At 37.8% G+C, this 20,658-nt stretch overlaps 1 protein-coding gene across 1 annotated transcript; it reads left to right on the top strand.

The window, feature by feature from the left end:
- The first annotated feature begins 3,423 nt into the window (after positions 1-3,423).
- Positions 3,424-19,976, top strand: mark4a (MAP/microtubule affinity-regulating kinase 4a). Its single transcript, XM_079816132.1, has 18 exons — positions 3,424-3,588; positions 6,761-6,958; positions 8,789-8,842; positions 11,863-11,911; positions 12,033-12,098; positions 12,355-12,425; positions 12,567-12,623; positions 13,010-13,246; positions 13,964-14,083; positions 14,333-14,432; positions 14,858-14,967; positions 15,058-15,232; positions 15,316-15,527; positions 15,973-16,076; positions 16,184-16,468; positions 18,510-18,596; positions 19,013-19,057; positions 19,494-19,976. The coding sequence occupies exons 1-18, from the start codon at positions 3,538-3,540 to the stop codon at positions 19,834-19,836; spliced, it is 2,364 nt and encodes a 787-aa protein (XP_079672258.1). The 5' UTR covers positions 3,424-3,537; the 3' UTR covers positions 19,837-19,976.
- The last annotated feature ends 682 nt before the right edge of the window (positions 19,977-20,658 follow it).

The following is a 20,658-nucleotide window of genomic DNA, read 5'->3' as shown; positions in this document are numbered from 1 at the left end:
CATCTTTACAGATATAAATCCTGACATATCTTAAAATATGTCAGTGCCATTGTTTATGCAAGCTACTTAAATGTCCTAATTGAACTAAATCCTCCTCCTGCCTTAATCTAAGCCCTGTCTGTGAAACTGGGCCATAATGACTTAAAATGACGTAGTAACCAGCTTTACAATTTTTGGAACACTTGTAATGGACTGACTCTAGTGTAAGTAAGTTTTAAATGTCCAAGACATAAACGTCCAATAACTGCATGATTGAATTGTGTTAAGAAGATATTGTGTATTATGTAAAATATATGAAAACATTTGATTGAAATGTTGTTGCTATCATATGATAGACAGTCCTTTAGCAACATCCTCATTAAACTCCTGTGCCACTCTGAGTTGATTCTACAGCTGCAATAGCATTTACCTGAGTGCAGCAGTGAAGCGAGGCCATTGTTTGGATGGTTAGGGTCCTTAATGATTTTCCTGGACCTCTTGAATGAAATGTCCTGTAAGGTGGAGAGAGCATGCTAATGCACTCAGTGGAGCGTTTCGATCTCTGCAGGGCCTTGTAATGTCACATAAGAGAATGTATTTAAAAATCAACTTGCTATTGCTATTTATTCTTGCTCCTTTTGTTTTTTTTTAGGACGCACAAAATGTATTTTCTGGTCTGTAGTACTTTTGTGTGCTTTGTAATAGCTGTGGTCTGCTCTCTGCACTCCATACTGTCCTGTAAAAATAAACTAAAAACCGTTATTAAAGAAAAACATTATTTACTTTGTGAGCACAGAATAGTCCCACCGAATATCCTTAACCACCCAACCGCCAGTCTGTGAGCTAGAGATGCATTAAAATCAAGCTGTGCTATGTTTTTTTTTCTTTCAATATTCCGTTTCACTTGTAATACTGAAGTAAAATCCTTCATAACTTTTGTTTCATATGGTCATAATGGCTTAACAGGAACTGTTTTGTCTTAGCAAACTCAAATTATACAAATTAGTTAAATCGAAGTAACTTTTATGAGTATTTAGAACGTTCTTTTTCTTTTGGGTTCACAAAACTGACACATTATAAGTAATTATATGTTATATATATTATATATATTATACTCGTCATGGTGACGAGTGGAGCATGAGCTTATTTGGAGAACAGATATACAGCATGGTAAATGTTCCATATTGCTGTACTCATTCCGCAAGTGCTATGCTATGCTAATGCTATCGAAGCATTGTGTTAATTAGCAGGGTAGCATTTATTGTATTAGTATTAGATAGTAAAAGCTAGCCAAGTTTCCACTGCTAAAAATATTTAAGTTGATCATTTTAATTTAAATGTATGAATTAGCTTAATCAAATATTTATGTTATGTCGCTTCACTCCCATTAACAAATCCACTCCCGTGGCCTCATGGCATATTATAGTAAAGTGTCCATCGTATGCACACTTCAGAATTTCTTTTGTCACATACTTTTTTTCGCCTACTACATATGCGATTTCAGATGCAGCCAAGGTGTCTTTCTGCCATACCTGATAAGGTTTCAGACATAGTCATGCCTCAGACAGCATACCCACACACTGTTTGGAGTATATTGCACACAAAAATGGCTTTTCTAAAGGTTTTTCTAAATCACCAGGTCCTACAATATATGATTGGATTTACTCAATTTCCGGGTGCACAGGTTTTATGCAGGTTTTAAGTCATTGTTTAAGCTGCTGCGGTGAGGGCTTCTGAAAAATTCATTGGACTTGACAAAAGTTGGCTATGATTTCATCATCGGATTTAAATCCATGCATAATAGGAAGTTAATGGAATATCCTGAGCACAGCTGTGTATTCCTCTTTGTTATGTCTGTGACATAATCACTACTTTTAACTTTTGGATGGACTGTAATTCTGGCCACAAAATTTACAAAAATGTTCTGCACATTTCTTTACTGATGTTTGTAGTTCGCTGGACCTGTTATATTATTTCAGTTGAAATTTGACATTATAGTACATTAATTTCATACAGTTAACCTTACTATATTTAAAAGTTTGACAAATTAGCTAATTGTACATGTACACTTAAAAAACAAAAAACGAATAATTTTATTCAACAAGGACATTGGTGACAATAGACTATTACATTGTTACTAACATGTTTTAGTTTCAAATGCTGTTCTTTTTTACCTTCTATTCATAAGAATCCTGACAAAAAATGTATCACAATTTCCACAAAAATATTAAGCAGCACAACTGTTTTTAACATTGATAATAATAAAAATGCTTCTTGAGCAGCAAATCAGCATATCAGAATGATTTCTGAAGGATCATGTGACACTGAAGACTGGAGTAATGATAGGCCTACCGAAAACTTAATCACAGGAATTAATAAAATAATAGAAAAGAGAAAAACAAAAGAATCACAATATTATTGTTTTTGTATAATAAAATAAATGCAGCCTTGGTGAGCATTAGTCACTTCTTTAAAATAAAAAAACTTAACCCCGAACTCAAACGATAGTGAGATGATATGGCCCATTTTGGCCAGTTCTTAGCCAATGTGTAAAGAGACCTCACAAAACTGCCAGTGACAAAAATGGAGATAGGCTACCTACACCGTTTAATCACAATGCTTTCATTCAGTTAAATGCTCAGCTAAAGACACAGTAAACTCAATCATCTGAAGTCAGTTGCATCCTTTAGTGTTATAATCCTGTCCTTACAACTGACCTGTAAATATTGTAAATAGACCTAACGTTCATTGATAGCCTACATTTACAACATGCATCTTAATTGACACTTTTGAATAAGCATGACTATGAAACGAAATAATGAGTGAGAGATTAAAGACCTCTACAGTCACGGAGAATTTGGACATAAGCAAGTTCTCGATATCAGTCCGCTGGTGTGGAGCTCTTTAAATGGTCCGTCGGTGCGCGCGCGTGTGCGTCCACGCGCCTGTGTCAGTACCGAGACGAGCGCTAGCGGAGGCAGCAGTGGCGCATCTCACATATCTGCCGCTGGAATATAACGGCTGCTTTAGGATGTGAACGGGTTTCGGCCTCGTCACCGGCCAAAGCTTCTGTTTTCCCATGACAAACAGATGCGACAAGAGAGCAAGCGCGCGCGAGACTGAACGGTACAAGGGAACGGGGAGATAATCGGTATTATTATGAGAAAAGAGAACGGGGTTGTCGGAGCCGTATTTGTTTTGCTCGCGGAGATGAGGCGGGGGGTAGCGAGTCGCTACAAAATCGTTGGGCTCCGGCCAAGCATTACTCTGTTTTAGCACATATTTACAGCCGCGCTTGCGTTTATAGCGTCAACAGACGCGTTTGATCGTTACGGTTTGCAGAAAAATAATGCAGCTGTTTCGAGGACATCTGTGAGATTTGCGGACTGCTGTTGCCGCTGCCATGACAGACGCAGGCTTTACCGAGCAGGCGGTGTGAGACGAGCACGGCCCCAGCTGCAGCAGCACGGCCGATGTGGGCTGCGTTTACCGGGGGAGATTAAATCTGTAAATACTCTTCGCGCTATTCCTCTTTAATCGTTTGCAATCTCAGGGAAAATGTCCTCTCGGTCTGCTTTACCGTCTGCGAACGACCGGAGCACAGATCATGTAAGTATCATCATTTCAAATGAATTATTATTGTTTTAATATATATCATCTCTTCGCTCCGTTTCCACAACGCCCAGTCGGCTATTTAACGTCAGGTGCACGGTCATTTTTGCAGGCGGGATAGAATATCAGGGATTCATTGCCTGATAGCGTTCATGGGAGGATGGAGAGGCAGGACACAGTGGCCCATGTACGCGTAGCAGGTTCTTTGGCTAAACGGGCCGCATCCTTGAATGTGCAAAGCAGCAAAAGAGGCGCTGCGAAACGCGCCGGCAGTAGAGCGCAGGCCATCCGCATAGTGTACACATCAGCGCATCATCTGCGCACGAGCGCCATGCTCTCCCAGCGCGCGGTTTTGCATCATTGGCAGAATTTGCGGGAGAATAGCAAGGAACTCTGAGCACTCTGTCTCTACATATTATAAAATAGAATATAACCATTTGGGGCACCAGTGAGGTTTCAGTGTTAGCGGTGGTCTGTCGTCTCCGCTCGTCTACAGTTGCGTGCTCCATAATCAGACGCACTAGTGGCCTACCAGTTCTGCGCCAGCACTTGACCTGACCCAGACTTGTGCTAATGTATTTAGTGTTGTTTCTGTAACCCAGTAAACTAAATATAAACAACTATTTACTTAATTAATAAACGAGGGTGCTGTTGATTTAAAATCAGTAGGGATTCAGTTTATCTGATGTTTGACTTCTTGATTGAAACCTTATTAAATAATAATAATAATAATAAAACAAACTCAGCTGATGGTAACACTTAATGAACACAATTCTATACTTGCTGTAAATTTGTTTTAAACAATCACCAAGGTAAACGTTTTAAGTAATAATTAAAGTATGTTCAACTAACCAAATTGTATGTAAAGGATCAGGTTGTTGGTGTCTTAGTTAGGATGGAACCATGAACACAGTTTTGCATTTGGACTGTCTGCCTAACAATTATATATTAGTTCATTCCTTTCTCTTTTTATATACACTTCCATTCAAAAGTTTGAGGTTTGTCAGATTTGATAAAACAGTGATATTATTAGAATTTAAAATCATGGTTATTTGAATATATTTTAAAATGTAATTTATTCCTGTGATGGCAAATGTGATGGCTATATCATTACTCCAGTCTTTAGTGTCACATGATCTTTCAGAAAACATTCTAAAATGCTGATTTGGTGCTCTAGAAATTTTTCTTATCAATGTTGACAAACAGTTATGCTTAATATTTTTGTTAACTGTGAAAATTTTCCAGGATTCTTTGGTGAATAGAAAATTAAAATGATTATAACATTTATTTGAAATGGAAATGGGTTGTTACATTATAAATGTATTAAAGGTCACTATTTGATCATCCTTTTATTTTTTTATCAAGTCTTACTGACCCCAAACATTTTGAACGGTAGTGTATATAAATAGTACTCCTTTCTTTCAAATTCTCCCTCAGTCAGCATTGTTATTCTTTAGACCAACTGCCAAAAGATACAGCAAATGATAAATCTGTCATCAAAAGCCAACCAGATGAAGACATCTTAGTAAATATAGTATGTGACACAAATGTTGAATATGGATGTTGACTTCTTACTTTTGTGCATAAACTGCAAAGGCAGCATTTTTCAGCATTCAGACTATTTAGTGGTTATTATAGGTAACCCATCCTTTGGCATGGGACAGGCACACAGTTTTAGGATACAGAGCTAAGATAATTTGCATGGTACCTTTTATTGAGCAAATATGTTCTGACATATTATAGAAAATAAAGAAAAATAAACAGATCATAAATATAGTGAACATGTGAGCCAGAACTGGACTAAGCTTACTTAAATCCCACACATGCTTTCACGTTTGTGATTCTCCCAACAGACCCTTTTCATATTTCTTTGGTTATAATTTTTCAAAAATAAGAGTAAGACCTGGTGCACAGTGTGTGGAGTTTGGCATATAGTGTAGGACTCTGTGTGTGAGGTAGAGTCCAGTAAGATTATGGCAGAGCATCGTTAGTAATTTATTCAATCCCTGAGCAGTAATCCTGTGGTTGGCGGTGCAGATGGGGACCTGGGCATGTTTTGGTTTCTGTGTGAGCTCCTTCCTCTCCCCTCTTAAGGGGGCAGTTGGAGCCATTCAGTAAACTTTACCAGATGTTAGTTTGAGTATAAGGACCCAGTCAGGTTTAAATGTGCTAATCTAAATAGAAAGTTAAGTTTCAGCTGCAACAGACTAAAACCTCAATGGGAAAGTAAGTTAATCCTGTATTATAGGGCAGAATTACTCACACACCAAAGCTGACACACCGTTTTCCTGCACTCTCTCGTATACCATCATCACATCAGCCATCTTAATGATAATTCATATGAATTATCATATGAGTTCAGTCACCATTTATTAAGGTTGTGCATGTGTTTGTGTTTCTCTGTGAATTTCTAAAACTTAAGTTTTAATTAAGCCTAAAAACTAAGTAATTAAATTGAGCAAATTAGGAAATTGAACCTGGTATGGGTGTGTCGTGTTTTCATGTGATAAATTAAACCACTCATAGTAAAGTAAAGTTGCTATATATCTTACTTTCTGGTCACAAGTGCGTCCACTCTGCTGACATGTAGGTTTTTCATGTTGTGTGCACGAAATAGACCCTGACATGGTTGAAACGCATCATTGGAGAAACATTAAATGTCATTGTTTCAGTCAATGGTGTCGGCCCTATATATAAACTATATTTGGCTGAATATTTTCAGTTGCCAAAATTCCAGTGCATCATTTCCTAATCCCAGATTTGAGCAACACACCTGTGACTTTTTAGAATTGTTGCAGTGGCCAAAGATATCAAAGCGTTGGTATAAATGAATAAAAATACAACAGTTGTGTGGCCCATCTGCATCTGTAGATGGATTTTTGTGTGTGGAGTAAGAGGCTTAATCAGTAAATGAGGATTTAATTCAGAAATCTGGTGCAGTCGGTCAGTGCTGTTGATGTAGCATTAGTCTTTTTTTCTAAAGTTTCCTTCTTAAAACGTTCCTATTCCTCAATTAAATTCTGCTTCTCAATTTCTACGTGCAATTTCTGTGATTTTAACTAACTACTTGTTGTTTTTTTACTGGCTAGAAGCACAGGCAGGTTTCTTTCTTTGATTACTTAAATTTTATTAATTTTAGTACATTTTCTCTGTCTGTCTCTCCGTCCAGCATGCGTCTCTGGTGGGGAGTCGCTCAGAGAAGGGGACGAATGTGTCGAGTCGTTCACTGGGTGCCAGATGTCGTAACTCCATGGCCTCTTGCTCAGACGAGTTGCCACACATTGGAAACTACCGGCTCCTTAAAACCATCGGCAAGGGCAACTTTGCTAAAGTCAAACTAGCCCGCCACATCCTCACAGGCAAAGAGGTGAGAGAGAGAGAGAGAGAGAGCGAGAGAGAGAGAGAGTTTACATAGGTTAAACCAGAAGGGTGTGATAAGATGTAGGTACAGGAGAAAATGTCTCATTTTCATCAGAACACTTGTGGGCATTGATTCTTTGGGTGGTATATTTTTAAAGTGGTCCAACTTAAGTGTGAAAATGTTTACGCCCACGTTTACTTTTTATAAACCAAAGCTGATATAGTGTGATTTTAGATGGACTTGTTAGTGGGAAGCTTAGAGTTTTAATAATCTTGGACAATAATAGAATATGATGCTTAAAGAATAGTTCCTGCATACAGTGTTAAAATATATAAAAAAACATTTTTCTAAAATTCTAGATTATACCATTATAGAAAGTTTCAAAACTCTTGTACAATTAAAAGAACTTATGTGTGGTAGTCTAGAGCCACGCATACACTTTTGGGAGTGACAGCCGCATTTAAATGCAGATGGGAATACCCTAAATTATGGTTGTGTGTGTGTACGGAATACCATCGTCACTCCCAGACTTATAATGGTTGACATAACCATAACAGTATTGTGGCTATAAATTAGGTAGCATGGATGCTAAAAGGGTTCTGCTCTTTTTGATCTAAGCAATGTTAGTGATCAGACACAATTTTTCATAAACTAAAAATACCCATCAACGGTGTGCTTTGTTTATACTCCTTAAGTTGCTACTAACAGCATGTGCTCTGTCTGAAGTGTACTGTATGAGTTACTCCTAGACCACATGGCTGGTGGAAGCAGCTACGAAGGAGACAGACAGACTGGCATGAGAATTTGCAAATGAGTCAAGACACATGGCTCTGTCTCTGACTTGTGCCACACAAGAAGAAAAGAGACATAGACACACTTCTAATTACATCACTGCATTAACAACTAGTTTTACAGTTGGGTGCTGTACACACTACACATTTAATGAGTGCATTTGGTTATCACTACCTGAATAGTTTAATTTATTCAATATGGTTGTCACTCCTGAAAATTACCAAAGTTCTGAAGCAAGGAGCACAGATTTCTCTTCATATACTATATTATTTCAATACTACATACTATATATGAAAATAGCATAATAATAATAATACAGTCAAATTTATACAGTACTGTTCAAAAGTTGGGTGCAGTAAGATGTTTCTTTAAAATAAATTAATACTTTTATTCAGCAAAGACGCATTCAATTGATCAAAGGTGACAATAAAGACATTTATAATGTTAAGGTTTTATATTTTATTTAAATGCTTTCTATTCATCAAAGAATTGGGAAAGAAATGTATCACAGTTTCCACAAAAATATTAAGCTTTTTCAACATTGATAATAATAATAATAAATGTGTCTTGAGCACCAAATCAGCATATTAGAATGATTTCTGAAGGATCTTGTGACTGAAGACTGTAGTAATGATGCTGAAGATTCAGCTTTGGAATAAACAGCATTTTAAAATATATAGAAACAGAAAAATGTTATCTTAAATTGTAATAATATTTCAGAATATGAGTGTTTTTACTGAGTTTTTGATCAAATAAATGCAGCACTGGTAAGCATAAGAGACTTATTTTAAGTACCGACCCCAAACTTTTGAACAGTATTTTATATATTATAATTTTTCATAACCAAGAATAGTCTAAACTGGTTTTCCAGTTTGGTCCCTCTAGCAAGTTACCTTTGATGAAAGCATCCACTAATGAATATCAAATGACACTATAACACGTTGGTCACAAAAACTCACAAGTTTTTCTGGAGGCTGTCTACCTGGCATAAGGGAAAATGTATGTTTTGGAGCTCAAATCCCTAATTGTGCATTGTATATTTAGGTTGCAATAAAGATTATCGACAAGACTCAGTTGAACCCAACCAGCCTACAAAAGGTAAGACCATTATGTATATATTTAGTATTTATGTTTTCAAGACATTTTCTTTTTTATTAAGACAACTTTCGCAATGCTACACAATGATGTAATTTTAACACTTTTAGTACAGGTAAAGGAAAAAACATCCACACTCTATATAAATATCACCAAGTGTCCAGAAAGGCCACGTATCAAATATTGAGCGCCTCAAATGAACAGTGAATATATAGCTATATATGCTAATCTAGAGTGTGAGGCTCTTGGAAGCACTGCAGTAATGTGTCTGTGTGGTGTTAGTGTTTAGTGTCTCTGTTAGTCTGCGCTCTCTCCTGTATCCCAGTGACTCATCTGTCTCGTAATAGATTATCTCCGGCCTTCATTCCTCCCATTGAAGCCCACCACTCCAACATGGCTCTGTGTTTGAGCACACATCGATTTTTTTTTTGTGTGTGATTATTGACACTTTTGTCTTTGAGCACACATTTTTTAGTCATCTGGATGGATCTTACATTAAATCGCAGCACAGACAACTGTGTTGAATTCAAGGGCTCCCCTTTGTGTGCAAAACTTGAGATATAGTACATTAAGCATCGGACATCAGTGATTATATATCATTTTTCTGTAAATATCTGCTGTAATTTCATGCACTGTTTAGTTATGCTCATTTTATTCCAAAATCTTTTGACTTATCTCTTTAAATCTGGCCATAGGCAGTCTTGTTTTCAAAATGCATCATTTGTTTGTGTGCTTAGTGTGTGTGTTGGAGAGGAGAGGTCGACAGCTGCGGTTCTCCACAGGCCCAGAATGCCCCACTGTGATTCAGTCTTGGCTCTGTAACACACACAGTTAACTGTACACAAACCGTAAACCACCCTTATTAAACATAAGTCACGTTTGGCTTTTTGATCACTCATATGGCTGATTTGAGCTGTTGTAGTGCTGGAATCACTGTTCAGTGGAGCATTTGTCAGTTGTCAGAGTAAGTGTTTGTCCCATCCCTCTTTTCTTGCCCTTTAGTGTTGCACATAAAGAAAAGCTTAAAGATTTGTCCTGTGTGATGTTGTGTCATGATTTTTTTGGTTAGATAATAGTCCCATAAAATAAGTAGGCCTAATAAAAAGTATGTTTACATGTGACATGGCTCACTACAGCATTCATTTACAGTGTGTTTCTGTCAGCAATGCTTATTTTAAAATCTTCTTCTGGTCTTCTGATTTGAGTATTTTTGCAGTTAATTCAAACATCTCTGAGCTCTTATGTCAACAACATGATTATTTCACTTCAAGTTGCAATGTAACAGGAGTATCTAAAAGAAAAAAATAGGGCTAGGACTGTGTTCTATCTACTGGTTGTTGATTGGATGATTGGATCGAGGCAGATATAATACGAGCTTGTATTCGATTATAAGAACAGGGTGGGTTCAAGCGGACCAAATGATTGGAGAAGCACAGCATACGTCACCAGAGAAAAATTTGTCCTTTCACTGTATAATCGAGTTATGACATTTTGACTGAAAAAATGACTAGGTCAAAAAAAAAACATGCATGGATGAGTCACAAGATCAATAACAAATATTTATTAGAAATAAACAGCTTTTTCCCCTTCTGATTTTAGTCCTCTGATTTGAATGCTCTGTTTGAAGGGGCGTGTCTGCTTTCAGTGTAAACGCCCATTGCAGTGTTTGGCTGACATCTTTGCATATGAAATAAGTATTACATGTTGAACCCTCTCGAATACTTTTACTACATTTTTACAAATCGTGAAAAGTGTTGATTATAGCATTATTTTTAGATCTATTCCCATCACATGAAAGGTTGCAGTGATGAGCATTGAGCAGATGACAGACAGTCTGTTGATCGCGTGAATTTTCTGCACTATCACGAATGCTTTCACCATAAATAACAATGCAAACACAATGTAAATACAGTAAGATATTCATTGCGTAGTGTTAGAGCGTCACTATAACGGGAGTTTGGACAAGTGTCCATATAAACTCACACTGCGTGATCGACAGATTCAGACATTATTAAGAGAGCATTCTTTGAAGTAAAAATACTAGGATTCATTATGAATTTAACTGTCATTACAGGTTTAAAAATCAAATACGTTACTTACAGTTTGCGGGGTCCTTGCTGGTTCCAGAACAGTTGGCACAGCCTGATCTTTGAGCAAAAGTTAGCAAAGCCAGTATCGTATTGCCACTTGTTCTTAAAACAGTCACTGGTAAAATGTGCGGTACAAACTTGAAATTACTTGACTAGGACGTTTTGAAATTGAATCAATTTTTCTCTGACATCGGGATCCTTCGGCAGCTTATGCAAAGATTATGTTTTTCCACAGCCAGGACCAGCGTGGCATCGCAATTTTGTTATTATCACAATCTTATCGTAAACAACTATTTCACTCGCTGCTCATCGACTGAACACCAGTGGGCGAGGATAACGATGCAATGATGTAAAAGTAGTCGTATGGCAGTCGTATGCAAATTATTGTGTCTCTGTGACGTCACATGCCACCTGGGATTCAAATAAAGCTTTGTTACAGCTTGATAATATAAATGTTTTTTTATTGATGATGAGGACATTTTAAGCTATGGGACTTGATGGATGTATTAATGATACAAAGACCTCTTATATACCAAAAGATCAAGGAAAATTTTATTTCTCATATCATGACCCCTTTAAGAAAATATATAGGATGAATGTCAGTTTCATGCCAACTTTAAACTGACAGTAGCAGTTATTAAATAGATTAGTTTTTTTTGTTTTTTTTTTCATTATTTGTCATTATGAGAGAATGAGGCAATGTGATAAAAAAGAAAAAGAGTATTGTGATTGTGTGTGTGTGTGTGTGTGTGTGTGTGTGTGTGTGCGCGCCTTCATGTACATGTATTTGTATCATCTAATAACGAGAGATATGGTACTTTCCTACCTTAAGGCTTCATGTTGATGATGATAAGAATATCAGTATATTCTGGGAAATATTTAATGAAGAGTCACACCACCCTCTTTCTTACTTTCTTTGTCTTTTTTTTGCAGCTGTTCAGAGAAGTGCGGATCATGAAGACCCTCCATCACCCCAACATTGGTAAGAATGCATGCATGAGTGCTGCTTTTATAATACTGACTGTACAAAATAATTAGCTAATGCTGTTTAGATGTAAGTTTTCCAAAAAATATTTCATCTCAGCTACTTTTATATATTACAGTGCAACTCTTTGAGGTTATCGAAACAGAGAAGACACTTTATCTTGTGATGGAATATGCAAGTGGAGGTGAGCTCTGACGTTCACATTGAAGTATGGAGTATACTACATTGCGTAACTATATCTAGTACATACTAGTGTGGCCATGAATGTACTTTATGAGCTGTGCGTTCACTGTAGGGTGTTTATTTGTGTAATGTGTTTTTTTTTTCCAGAGCTGAAACTTAATGCAAAAAGTCAAGACCTTTGATACTCATAACATTCATAGTATCTGTGATATCTGTGATATTTTGGCACAATATTCATGTGTGATTTGGTTTTGCAGGTGAGGTGTTTGATTACCTGGTGTCTCATGGGAGAATGAAAGAAATAGAGGCTAGAGCCAAATTCAGACAGGTAAGGCATTTGCCTAATGACTACAGCACATACAGTTTAAGATCAAGATGTTGCCACACATTAAGTCTCTGTTTGACAATTTTAGCTCCAGTTTAATGTGTTTTACCTGGGCTGTATTTTTATTTATTTTTTTCATTTCAGATTGTGTCAGCTGTTCATTACTGTCATCAGAAGAATATAGTTCATAGAGATCTGAAGGTACGAGCTGGAATCTTTGTACTGCACATCTGCAGTTTTGTCTTGTTTTTCAATGAAAATATCTAAACATCCCGAACACAATTTTCATTTTACCTGAGAAGCAAAATCGTGTGAGAGAATATATCTGAATTGTGCAGATTTTACAAACCCCATTAAATCTTATTCAGTTTTGATACTAATAAATCATTTTAAAGATACAAAAAATATTATTATTTTTTTACCAATGTACAAGCAATATAGTGTAAAAGTACGAAGTAGTATTAGGTTTTGTATCACTTTCTGTCCTGTTTGTTTCTCTTTGTTTTTCTGTCCTTCACACAGTTCATCTGTACAACTTAATCATTTTTCTGCCTCCTTCATGCTTTCATTTCTTTCTGTATTTGCAGGCAGAGAATTTGCTGTTGGATGCAGATGCTAACATAAAGATAGCAGACTTTGGCTTTAGTAATGAGTTTACGTTGGGGAATAAGTTGGACACCTTCTGCGGTTCCCCACCTTATGCAGCTCCAGAGTTGTTTCAAGGAAAAAAGTATGATGGGCCAGAGGTGGACATCTGGAGCCTGGGTGTCATCTTGTACACGCTGGTCAGCGGGTCTCTTCCTTTTGACGGACAGAACCTCAAGGTACAGTTACTTTGTTCCTACACTTACAATGATCCTTTCCTGCCACTTTACACCCTACGGTTGTTGTGAAATATTATTACAATTTAAAATAATTGTTTTCTATTTTTAAATTTAAAATGTAATGTGATGGCAAAGTTGAATGATCAGCATCATTACTCCAGTCATCAGTGTCACATGATCCTTCAGAAATCATTCTAATATGCTGATTTGCTGCTAAAGAATGATCAATCTTGAAAACAGTTGTGCTGGTTAACATTTTTGTGGAAACCATGATCTTTTCCAGAATTCTTTGATAGATAGAAAGTAATAAAAAACGCATTTATTTGAAATATATTTTTTGTAACAATGAAATTAATTCTTTACTGTGGGGTTTTAATTAATGCACCCTTGCTGAATGAAAGTATAAATAATAATAACAAAATTGTGCTGACTCCAAACTTTTGAATGGTGGAATACTTTGGGGGAAATTAATTTAGAATTGTGCACAGTTTTAATTTTTTTTTTTTTACGGTACTTTGAATGTGTCTTAGCTTTGGTTTTAAACATTTTAATTAAATGTTATTTAAACCCTTATTTCTAAATTCTTTAGTATCTTACTGTCCAAACGTCAAAAATCAAGCAGCGTCGAAATCCAACCGTCGGCTTGGTGTGTCAAAACCCTATAGATCACACTGATATCTGTTTGTCATACTGTTTGCTGGTGCATGTGTTTTCCAGGAGCTGCGTGAGCGAGTGTTGAGGGGGAAGTACCGTGTACCCTTCTACATGTCCACAGACTGTGAGGGGATTCTGCGCAGGTTTCTTGTGCTCAATCCCAGCAAACGTTGCACTCTAGAGGTGAGTAATTGCACATTCATTGATACACTCTACCATACCAAATACTAAACGTGAGACCAGATACATTATATGACCCCTCTCTGCTGAGTTATATCTCTGTACAATTTCTGTGATTTAGGATGTACAGCATGCGTTTGCTGGAAGTCGCTAAAAGCTATTATTAGTGTATGATTTGTGTTAAGTTAATGCAGATAAATGACTGAGCTAAGAAGTTTCTGTGTAGTCAGGATGCTGGTATTTCCTCCACAGCAAGTGATGAAGGATAAGTGGATGAATGCAGGGTATGAGGGCGATGACCTGAAGCCCCACATTGAGCCAGTAGAGGACTACAGTGATGCCAACCGCATTGGTGAGCATGTAGACCAGTAAGAAACTGGTTAAAGAATTTGACTACTGTTACTATCTAACTTAATGTTCAACAGTATTATTGATCCGACTATACTGACGCTGTTGTATGAGAACTGAACTGAGCTGGACGATGACACAATTTTTTGCAGAACTGCTTTATAGTTGAAATAAACTATTTTGATTATTGATGATCTTTACAACTGAACTGAATCAACACTAAACTGACTTCAACTGAACAACAGCCAAAATGCACATTTTCCTGTTATCACTGTAAAGCTGCTTTGAAACAATCTGTATTGTATAAAGCACTATATAAATAAAGGGGACTTGTCTTGACTGTTCTGTTACAGTGATGCATAGAATAAAGTGACTGATTGTGTCGGGAAATATTTCTTTCTGTTCTCACTGATTTCTTTGTCTTTCCAGAGATTATGGTTGGGATGGGTTTTACTACAGAAGAAATTAAGGACTCTTTACTCAATCAGAAATATAATGAAGTCACGGCTACATATCTATTGTTGGGCCTGAAGACTGAGGTAATATATAATACTTGAGGTAAACCAAAAAAATGGATTCTGAGGGTTTATATATTTATTTATTTATTTTTCATTGCCATTTGGTCATAGGATGGCGCTGAGTCACGAGTTAGCGGCAGTATGACGTTGCCACGTGTGCGTCCAAGCCCAATGACTAATGGAACCAATAAACCATCATCTTCTTCATCATCTTCCTCATCCTCACACAGCAAGACTCAGCGCAGCGCCTCTACCTACCACCGTCAGCGACGGCACAGTGACTTCTGTACGAGACACTTGAGCTTGACTCTAAACACAAACGTACTTCTAATAGTTAATGATTATAATCATTATTAGTTTATTCTGCAGGTGGTCCTAGCATGCCTGTGATGCACCCTAAGCGTAGCCCGACTAGCGGTGGAGATCGTGAGCTGCGTGAGAGCCGTATGCCGCCGAGGAAGGCCAGCTGTAGTGTAATGGGCAGTCGAACCCTACCACCATCTAGTCCAATGGTCAGCACCGCCAACAACCCCAACAAGGCAGAGATACCTGATCGGCGCAAGGAGATGACCGCCACCACAGTAAGAGAGAAATTTCTCTAATTTATAATATATATATATATATATATATAATATAATAAATGCTGTTTCTATTTATTAAAGAATCCTGAATAAAACTGTCATGGTTTCCACAAAAATATGAAATGTTTCTCGAGTACCAATAATAATTATAGTAAAATAGAAAAGTTATTTTAAATTGTAATAATTCACAATTTTTATTGTATTTTGAGGAAATAAGTGCTGCCTTGATTAGCATAAGAGACTGAATCCTAAATATTAAAAATCATCATCCTGTTTGATCTTTAATACTAAAACTATTTTTATTACATTTTGAATCCTAGGTTTTCAATATGTTCTCAGACTGTTGGATCCCATTTTATGTGTGTATGTGTAGTGTTGTGTTTTGTATTGATATTCTTTATTTTATGGGGGGTTAACGATATGTTGTGTGCCATCTTCCTTGCAGAATAATATCCCAGGAAGTACTATGACCCGCAGAAACACGTACGTATGTACAGATCGTACCAGCACTGACCGACACTCGCTGCTGCAGAACGGCAAAGACAACAGGTGACAAACACACACATTCGCAAACACAGTCATACTCTGTCATTGTGCTGCATATTGCAGTGCACTGTCCGCCTCTCATTCATTCTCATGTGTCTGTCTCTCCTCAGCTCTCTGTCTCACCGCCTCCCTCCCACCTCTCCCTCCACTCTCAGTATTGGTGGAGCAGGAGCATCCTCCTCCTCTTCCTCAGGTGAGCGTTGTCGGCTGACACGTGGATCCACCATCCGGAGCACCTTCCATGGGGGTCAGCTCCGTGACCGTGTACCGCCCACCTATGGACCTCCGCCCACGTCGCCCACCCTTAGTCATGACGCTGGAGCCCTGCCGCCCAATGCCCGCAGCCGGGCCACCTCTAACCTGTTCAGCAAACTCACCTCCAAACTCACACGCAGGTAAGAGGAGATGCTCTCATTATACAAATAAAAGCATACAGTATGCATAGTTATTATGGGAGTAACGATACATCGTTATATCGAGATATCGCAATATAAAAATGTGACGATACTTATCGTTGATGTAAACGAAATGATTCGCAATATAGTTTGTTTTATCCAAGGCTCAGCTTACTGTATTTATAAGGTTTGATTCACCCAAAAATGTTAATTCAGTCATCATGTAGCCTACTCATCCACGTTGCTCCAATAAGATTTTTGTTCAACTTCCAAACACAAATAAAAAAATATTTTTTATGAAACCTGAGAGATTTCTGTCCCTCCACTTAAAGTCCATTCCTCTGAAACTTAAAAGATCCAAAAAATGTCATAAAGGCATGTTAAAAAATTATCAGTTGAGTGTCTAATCCAAATCCAAGTCTTCTGAGACACAGTGGCTTTATATGATGAACAGATTTACAACGGTGGGCATACTGTAGGAAACACGGATGTTCAAATGCTTGCGTCACTCGCGAAAAAAACACGAGAGTGAGTAAATGCAGAATTAATTTTTTGGGATGAATTAACCATTTACTGCTTGGGAATAGTCATTTTGACATGCTTTCTTGCCATTAGAACTGTGATTGATTTCATCGTTCATCTGAAGCACATGCACTGAAACGACAATCCTCAAAGCGAAAGAGCAAACATCATTAAATGGCCATATCACATTTAGTTTTAGTAGTATGATTATTCAAAGCATTTTATATGGTTTATTCTTATATGTATAGTGCATTAATAGCGGGAGAGGCAGGAAAGAGCGAGCACTGGGAGAGACTGTGCGTGTGTGGCTTGTCTGTGTAAGAGATCCAACAAATGCCTGCATTGAAAGCGCGAGGCAAAGTACTGCGTGAGGGGAAAAAATTGAAGCTTACAGACTTTCAGTGACATTACTACATTAAACTACTATATATAATGTTGAATATAATGTATAATAATGCGATGGGGAAATATTTGTGGGTCCTGATAAAAAATTAAATAATATAATTTTAATAATAAAGTAATGATGATAAAAAAATCTCTCTTCTTTATTTTGGCTTAAAATATCGCGATAGTATTGTATCGTGAGTTCAATATCGCAAATTGTATCGAATCGTGACATGAGTGCATCGTTACAGCCCTAATAGCTATGCATTAAAAAACATTGCACATCACATGACAGAAAACAGGGTTAAGCATAATTTAGAATGGAAAGCTGTCTCTGATCCAGAGAGAAGATTCTAAAGTTGTTTACACCGACAGATTTTATTGCTGGAGGTCGGTAGGTCACTGTACTTTTGCTCACTACCTGACAGTTGTGCTGCTGCATGCAACAGTGTATAACAAATTATAGTGATGGACTGAAGTTTTGGCAATCAAAAATATTGGCAACCAAAAATATAATACTAGCGCTATTTCGTGTATACAGTGTGGATAAGCCCCAACAGTAAGCAGTGTGGACACATTTCACTGTGATCAAAAAGGATGCTGTCAACTGTCAATGAAAATGAATGACTTCAGGTTACTTTGTCAGTCACTGCAAGTTGCAGTTAGTGTGAACAGGGTTACACGGGTCGCTTAAGCAGCGGTTGGCTTTTAGCTAATACTTGAAATTATTAAATTTGTAAATAAGATTTTGACAGACACATTCACATACAAAAGATGCATAGACTTGATGACTTTGCCTCACACATTACTGCAGCAAAATGTGGGATTCCTTTAAAAAAAAAAAAAAATAGTGCTACCTGTCCAATAACACTGGGGTCCCACAGGGGAATTCTTTCAGCTTAAAAGTTGGTTTTATACTTACTCTTCATGCCTTCATCATTCCTTGGCATATTGCCTCTCCTTTTCAAGCTTTCCAAGTGTACAAATGTGTACCTTTCCTAATCTCTCCCTCTTTGTTCTTATTTTTCTGTTACCTTTCTTTCTCTCCATTTGCTCTACCTATCAATCAATCCTTCTGTCTTTGACTTTCTCTCTCTCTTTCTCTTGGCAACCTCATTGTGTTTCTCTCTTCTAGGGTCAATCTTGACCCTTCTAAACGCCAGGGCTCTAATAAATCAGTGTCGGGTTGCACTCTTCCACAGGGATCCAAAACAGTTAGTAAGTTCCCCTGTCTGCCTCTGTTTGCCTGTCTGTTTCTGCTGCATGTCCGTCTGTCTCTGCATATGGCATGCCTGTCTGCATGCAATGTCCTTCGCAGAATTGTGCGAGTCTGATAAATAGGATGTGAGGGTGAGGAAAGTCTGGATGATGGTGCATGGAGATTTTGTCTCTAATCGGTTTGCATGCATCAGGAACACGCAAGTTTTTATTAGTAATGACCCGTTTATACTTTTTCAGGTCAACATCGGGTTATATTGACCTAATTGCAAATTAAATTGCTGGGTTATCTTCATACAGGACTGAGAGATCCAGAGATACGCATGTTTGTCTTTTTGTTAGTGATGTTGGAGTTGTGTTGCATGGATCGGACACTGTTGGGATAATGCAGATCATCTCAAGATGTGTGCTTTTTTGCAGGGTCACAAATGAATCTGAGGGAGTCAGCAGATCTTCGGTCACAGGGTGAGTCCTCATATGATACTACATGTTATGATCAAGAAATCTCTCATTTTCATTTCATGCCAACTTTAAGAACAGACTTTGTCAACAGATTGCAATGAATAGAGTAATATAAACATCAGCTGTGGATTCATTTTTTAATTTAAATAATGCCAAAGCATCAATACACACAAAGTGACAGGGAAAAAATAGCCAATAATTAACATAAAAATATTATTAATAAGTAGTAATTGTAAATAATATTAATAGAAATAAAAGGTTTATAGGAATAAACTTAATAACATAAAATTACATAAAAAATAACATAAACCAGAATAAAACAATGGTGATGAAAGCAGTGACTACTTTCTGAAAATGTGAGTTTTGCAGGAACTTTTTCTGTAAATCTCTCAGTATTCGTCTCTCTCGTTCTCATGCTCTCTTTCTCTCTATTTCCCAGTGGCCATTTATCTGGGGATCAGAAAGCGTCCGAGCCCTGGGGCGGGGGAGGGGGGTGGGATGTAAGGGGTCGTCTCTCCCGTCCCCCCCGGGCCCCTGCAGAAGTGGTACTTGCCTTGCGTGAGGCAGCGAGGGGATGTGGCTGCCAGGTCCGGCATGCTGGCCCGTTTCTGCTGTGCTGCAGTCATGGGTCGGCAGGGTCAAAAGTCGCATTCCAAGCAGAGGTGTGCCAACTGAGTGTGGGTCCCGCAGAGGCAAATGGAGTACGCTACACACGCCTTTGGGGGGCCCCCCTCGCCTTCAGGCACATCGCATCGCAGATCTCTAAAGAGGTGGAGCTCTGAGGGGACGGGGGAGGAGACTTGACTCGTAGACGTCCCCTCACTATATCCCTTGCTATAGCGAACTGACGTTGACCCACCCACCTATGTGTTATAGACTTAAAGCAAAATCTGATCCCTCCTCCAGTCAACACTAAACACACACCTGAACACACATACACGTAAACAAACACAGTCACCTTAAAAGCACGGGACACTCGATCCTGACAGTATGGAAATCTAAAGTACTAAAACAAGCACACCCCTTTCATGCACAACATAAACCTGAGCGATTCTTAACACGGATACACACACACACACACACACACACACACACACACACACACACACACACACACACACACACACACACACACTCTTTCTGAACAGCCTCATTCACTGGATCTGGATTGAATCCAGTTTAGTATTTTTATTCTCATTCTAGTCATGAAATTCTTACTTCAATAATTGATGTCATTCTTTTTTTTAACCACTTTTGTATGTTTTCAACAAGTCTTGACATTTTAAACGGGTCATTATTTTTATGTTTTTGTGATTTAACGTGTCTTACATTTTCTTAATACTGAGTCAAAGCATCGAATCATAGACAATGTAGGACTGTAGCTGCCAATGAACTATATGCACAAATGTGAAGTTGGCAAACGTATCCTAACTTCATCATAGCTCACGTTGCCCACCCAAATCTACATCGCTGCCGACCACAAATTTGATCAGCCTGCAAGCCAACCATCTACATTTTGTTTTTGAGATTGTCCAAGTCTTTCTGATGTATTGTGCCAGTTTACTTACTTCCTACCATTTTTAATTTAGAAGAGACATTTAATG

Source organism: Gobio gobio (genome assembly GCF_949357685.1).
Source record: "Gobio gobio genome assembly, chromosome: 4".
NCBI classification, from domain to species: Eukaryota; Metazoa; Chordata; class Actinopteri; order Cypriniformes; family Gobionidae; genus Gobio; species Gobio gobio.
Note: the sequence above shows the minus strand (reverse complement) of the source record. Positions and strands in the feature narration are given on the sequence as shown.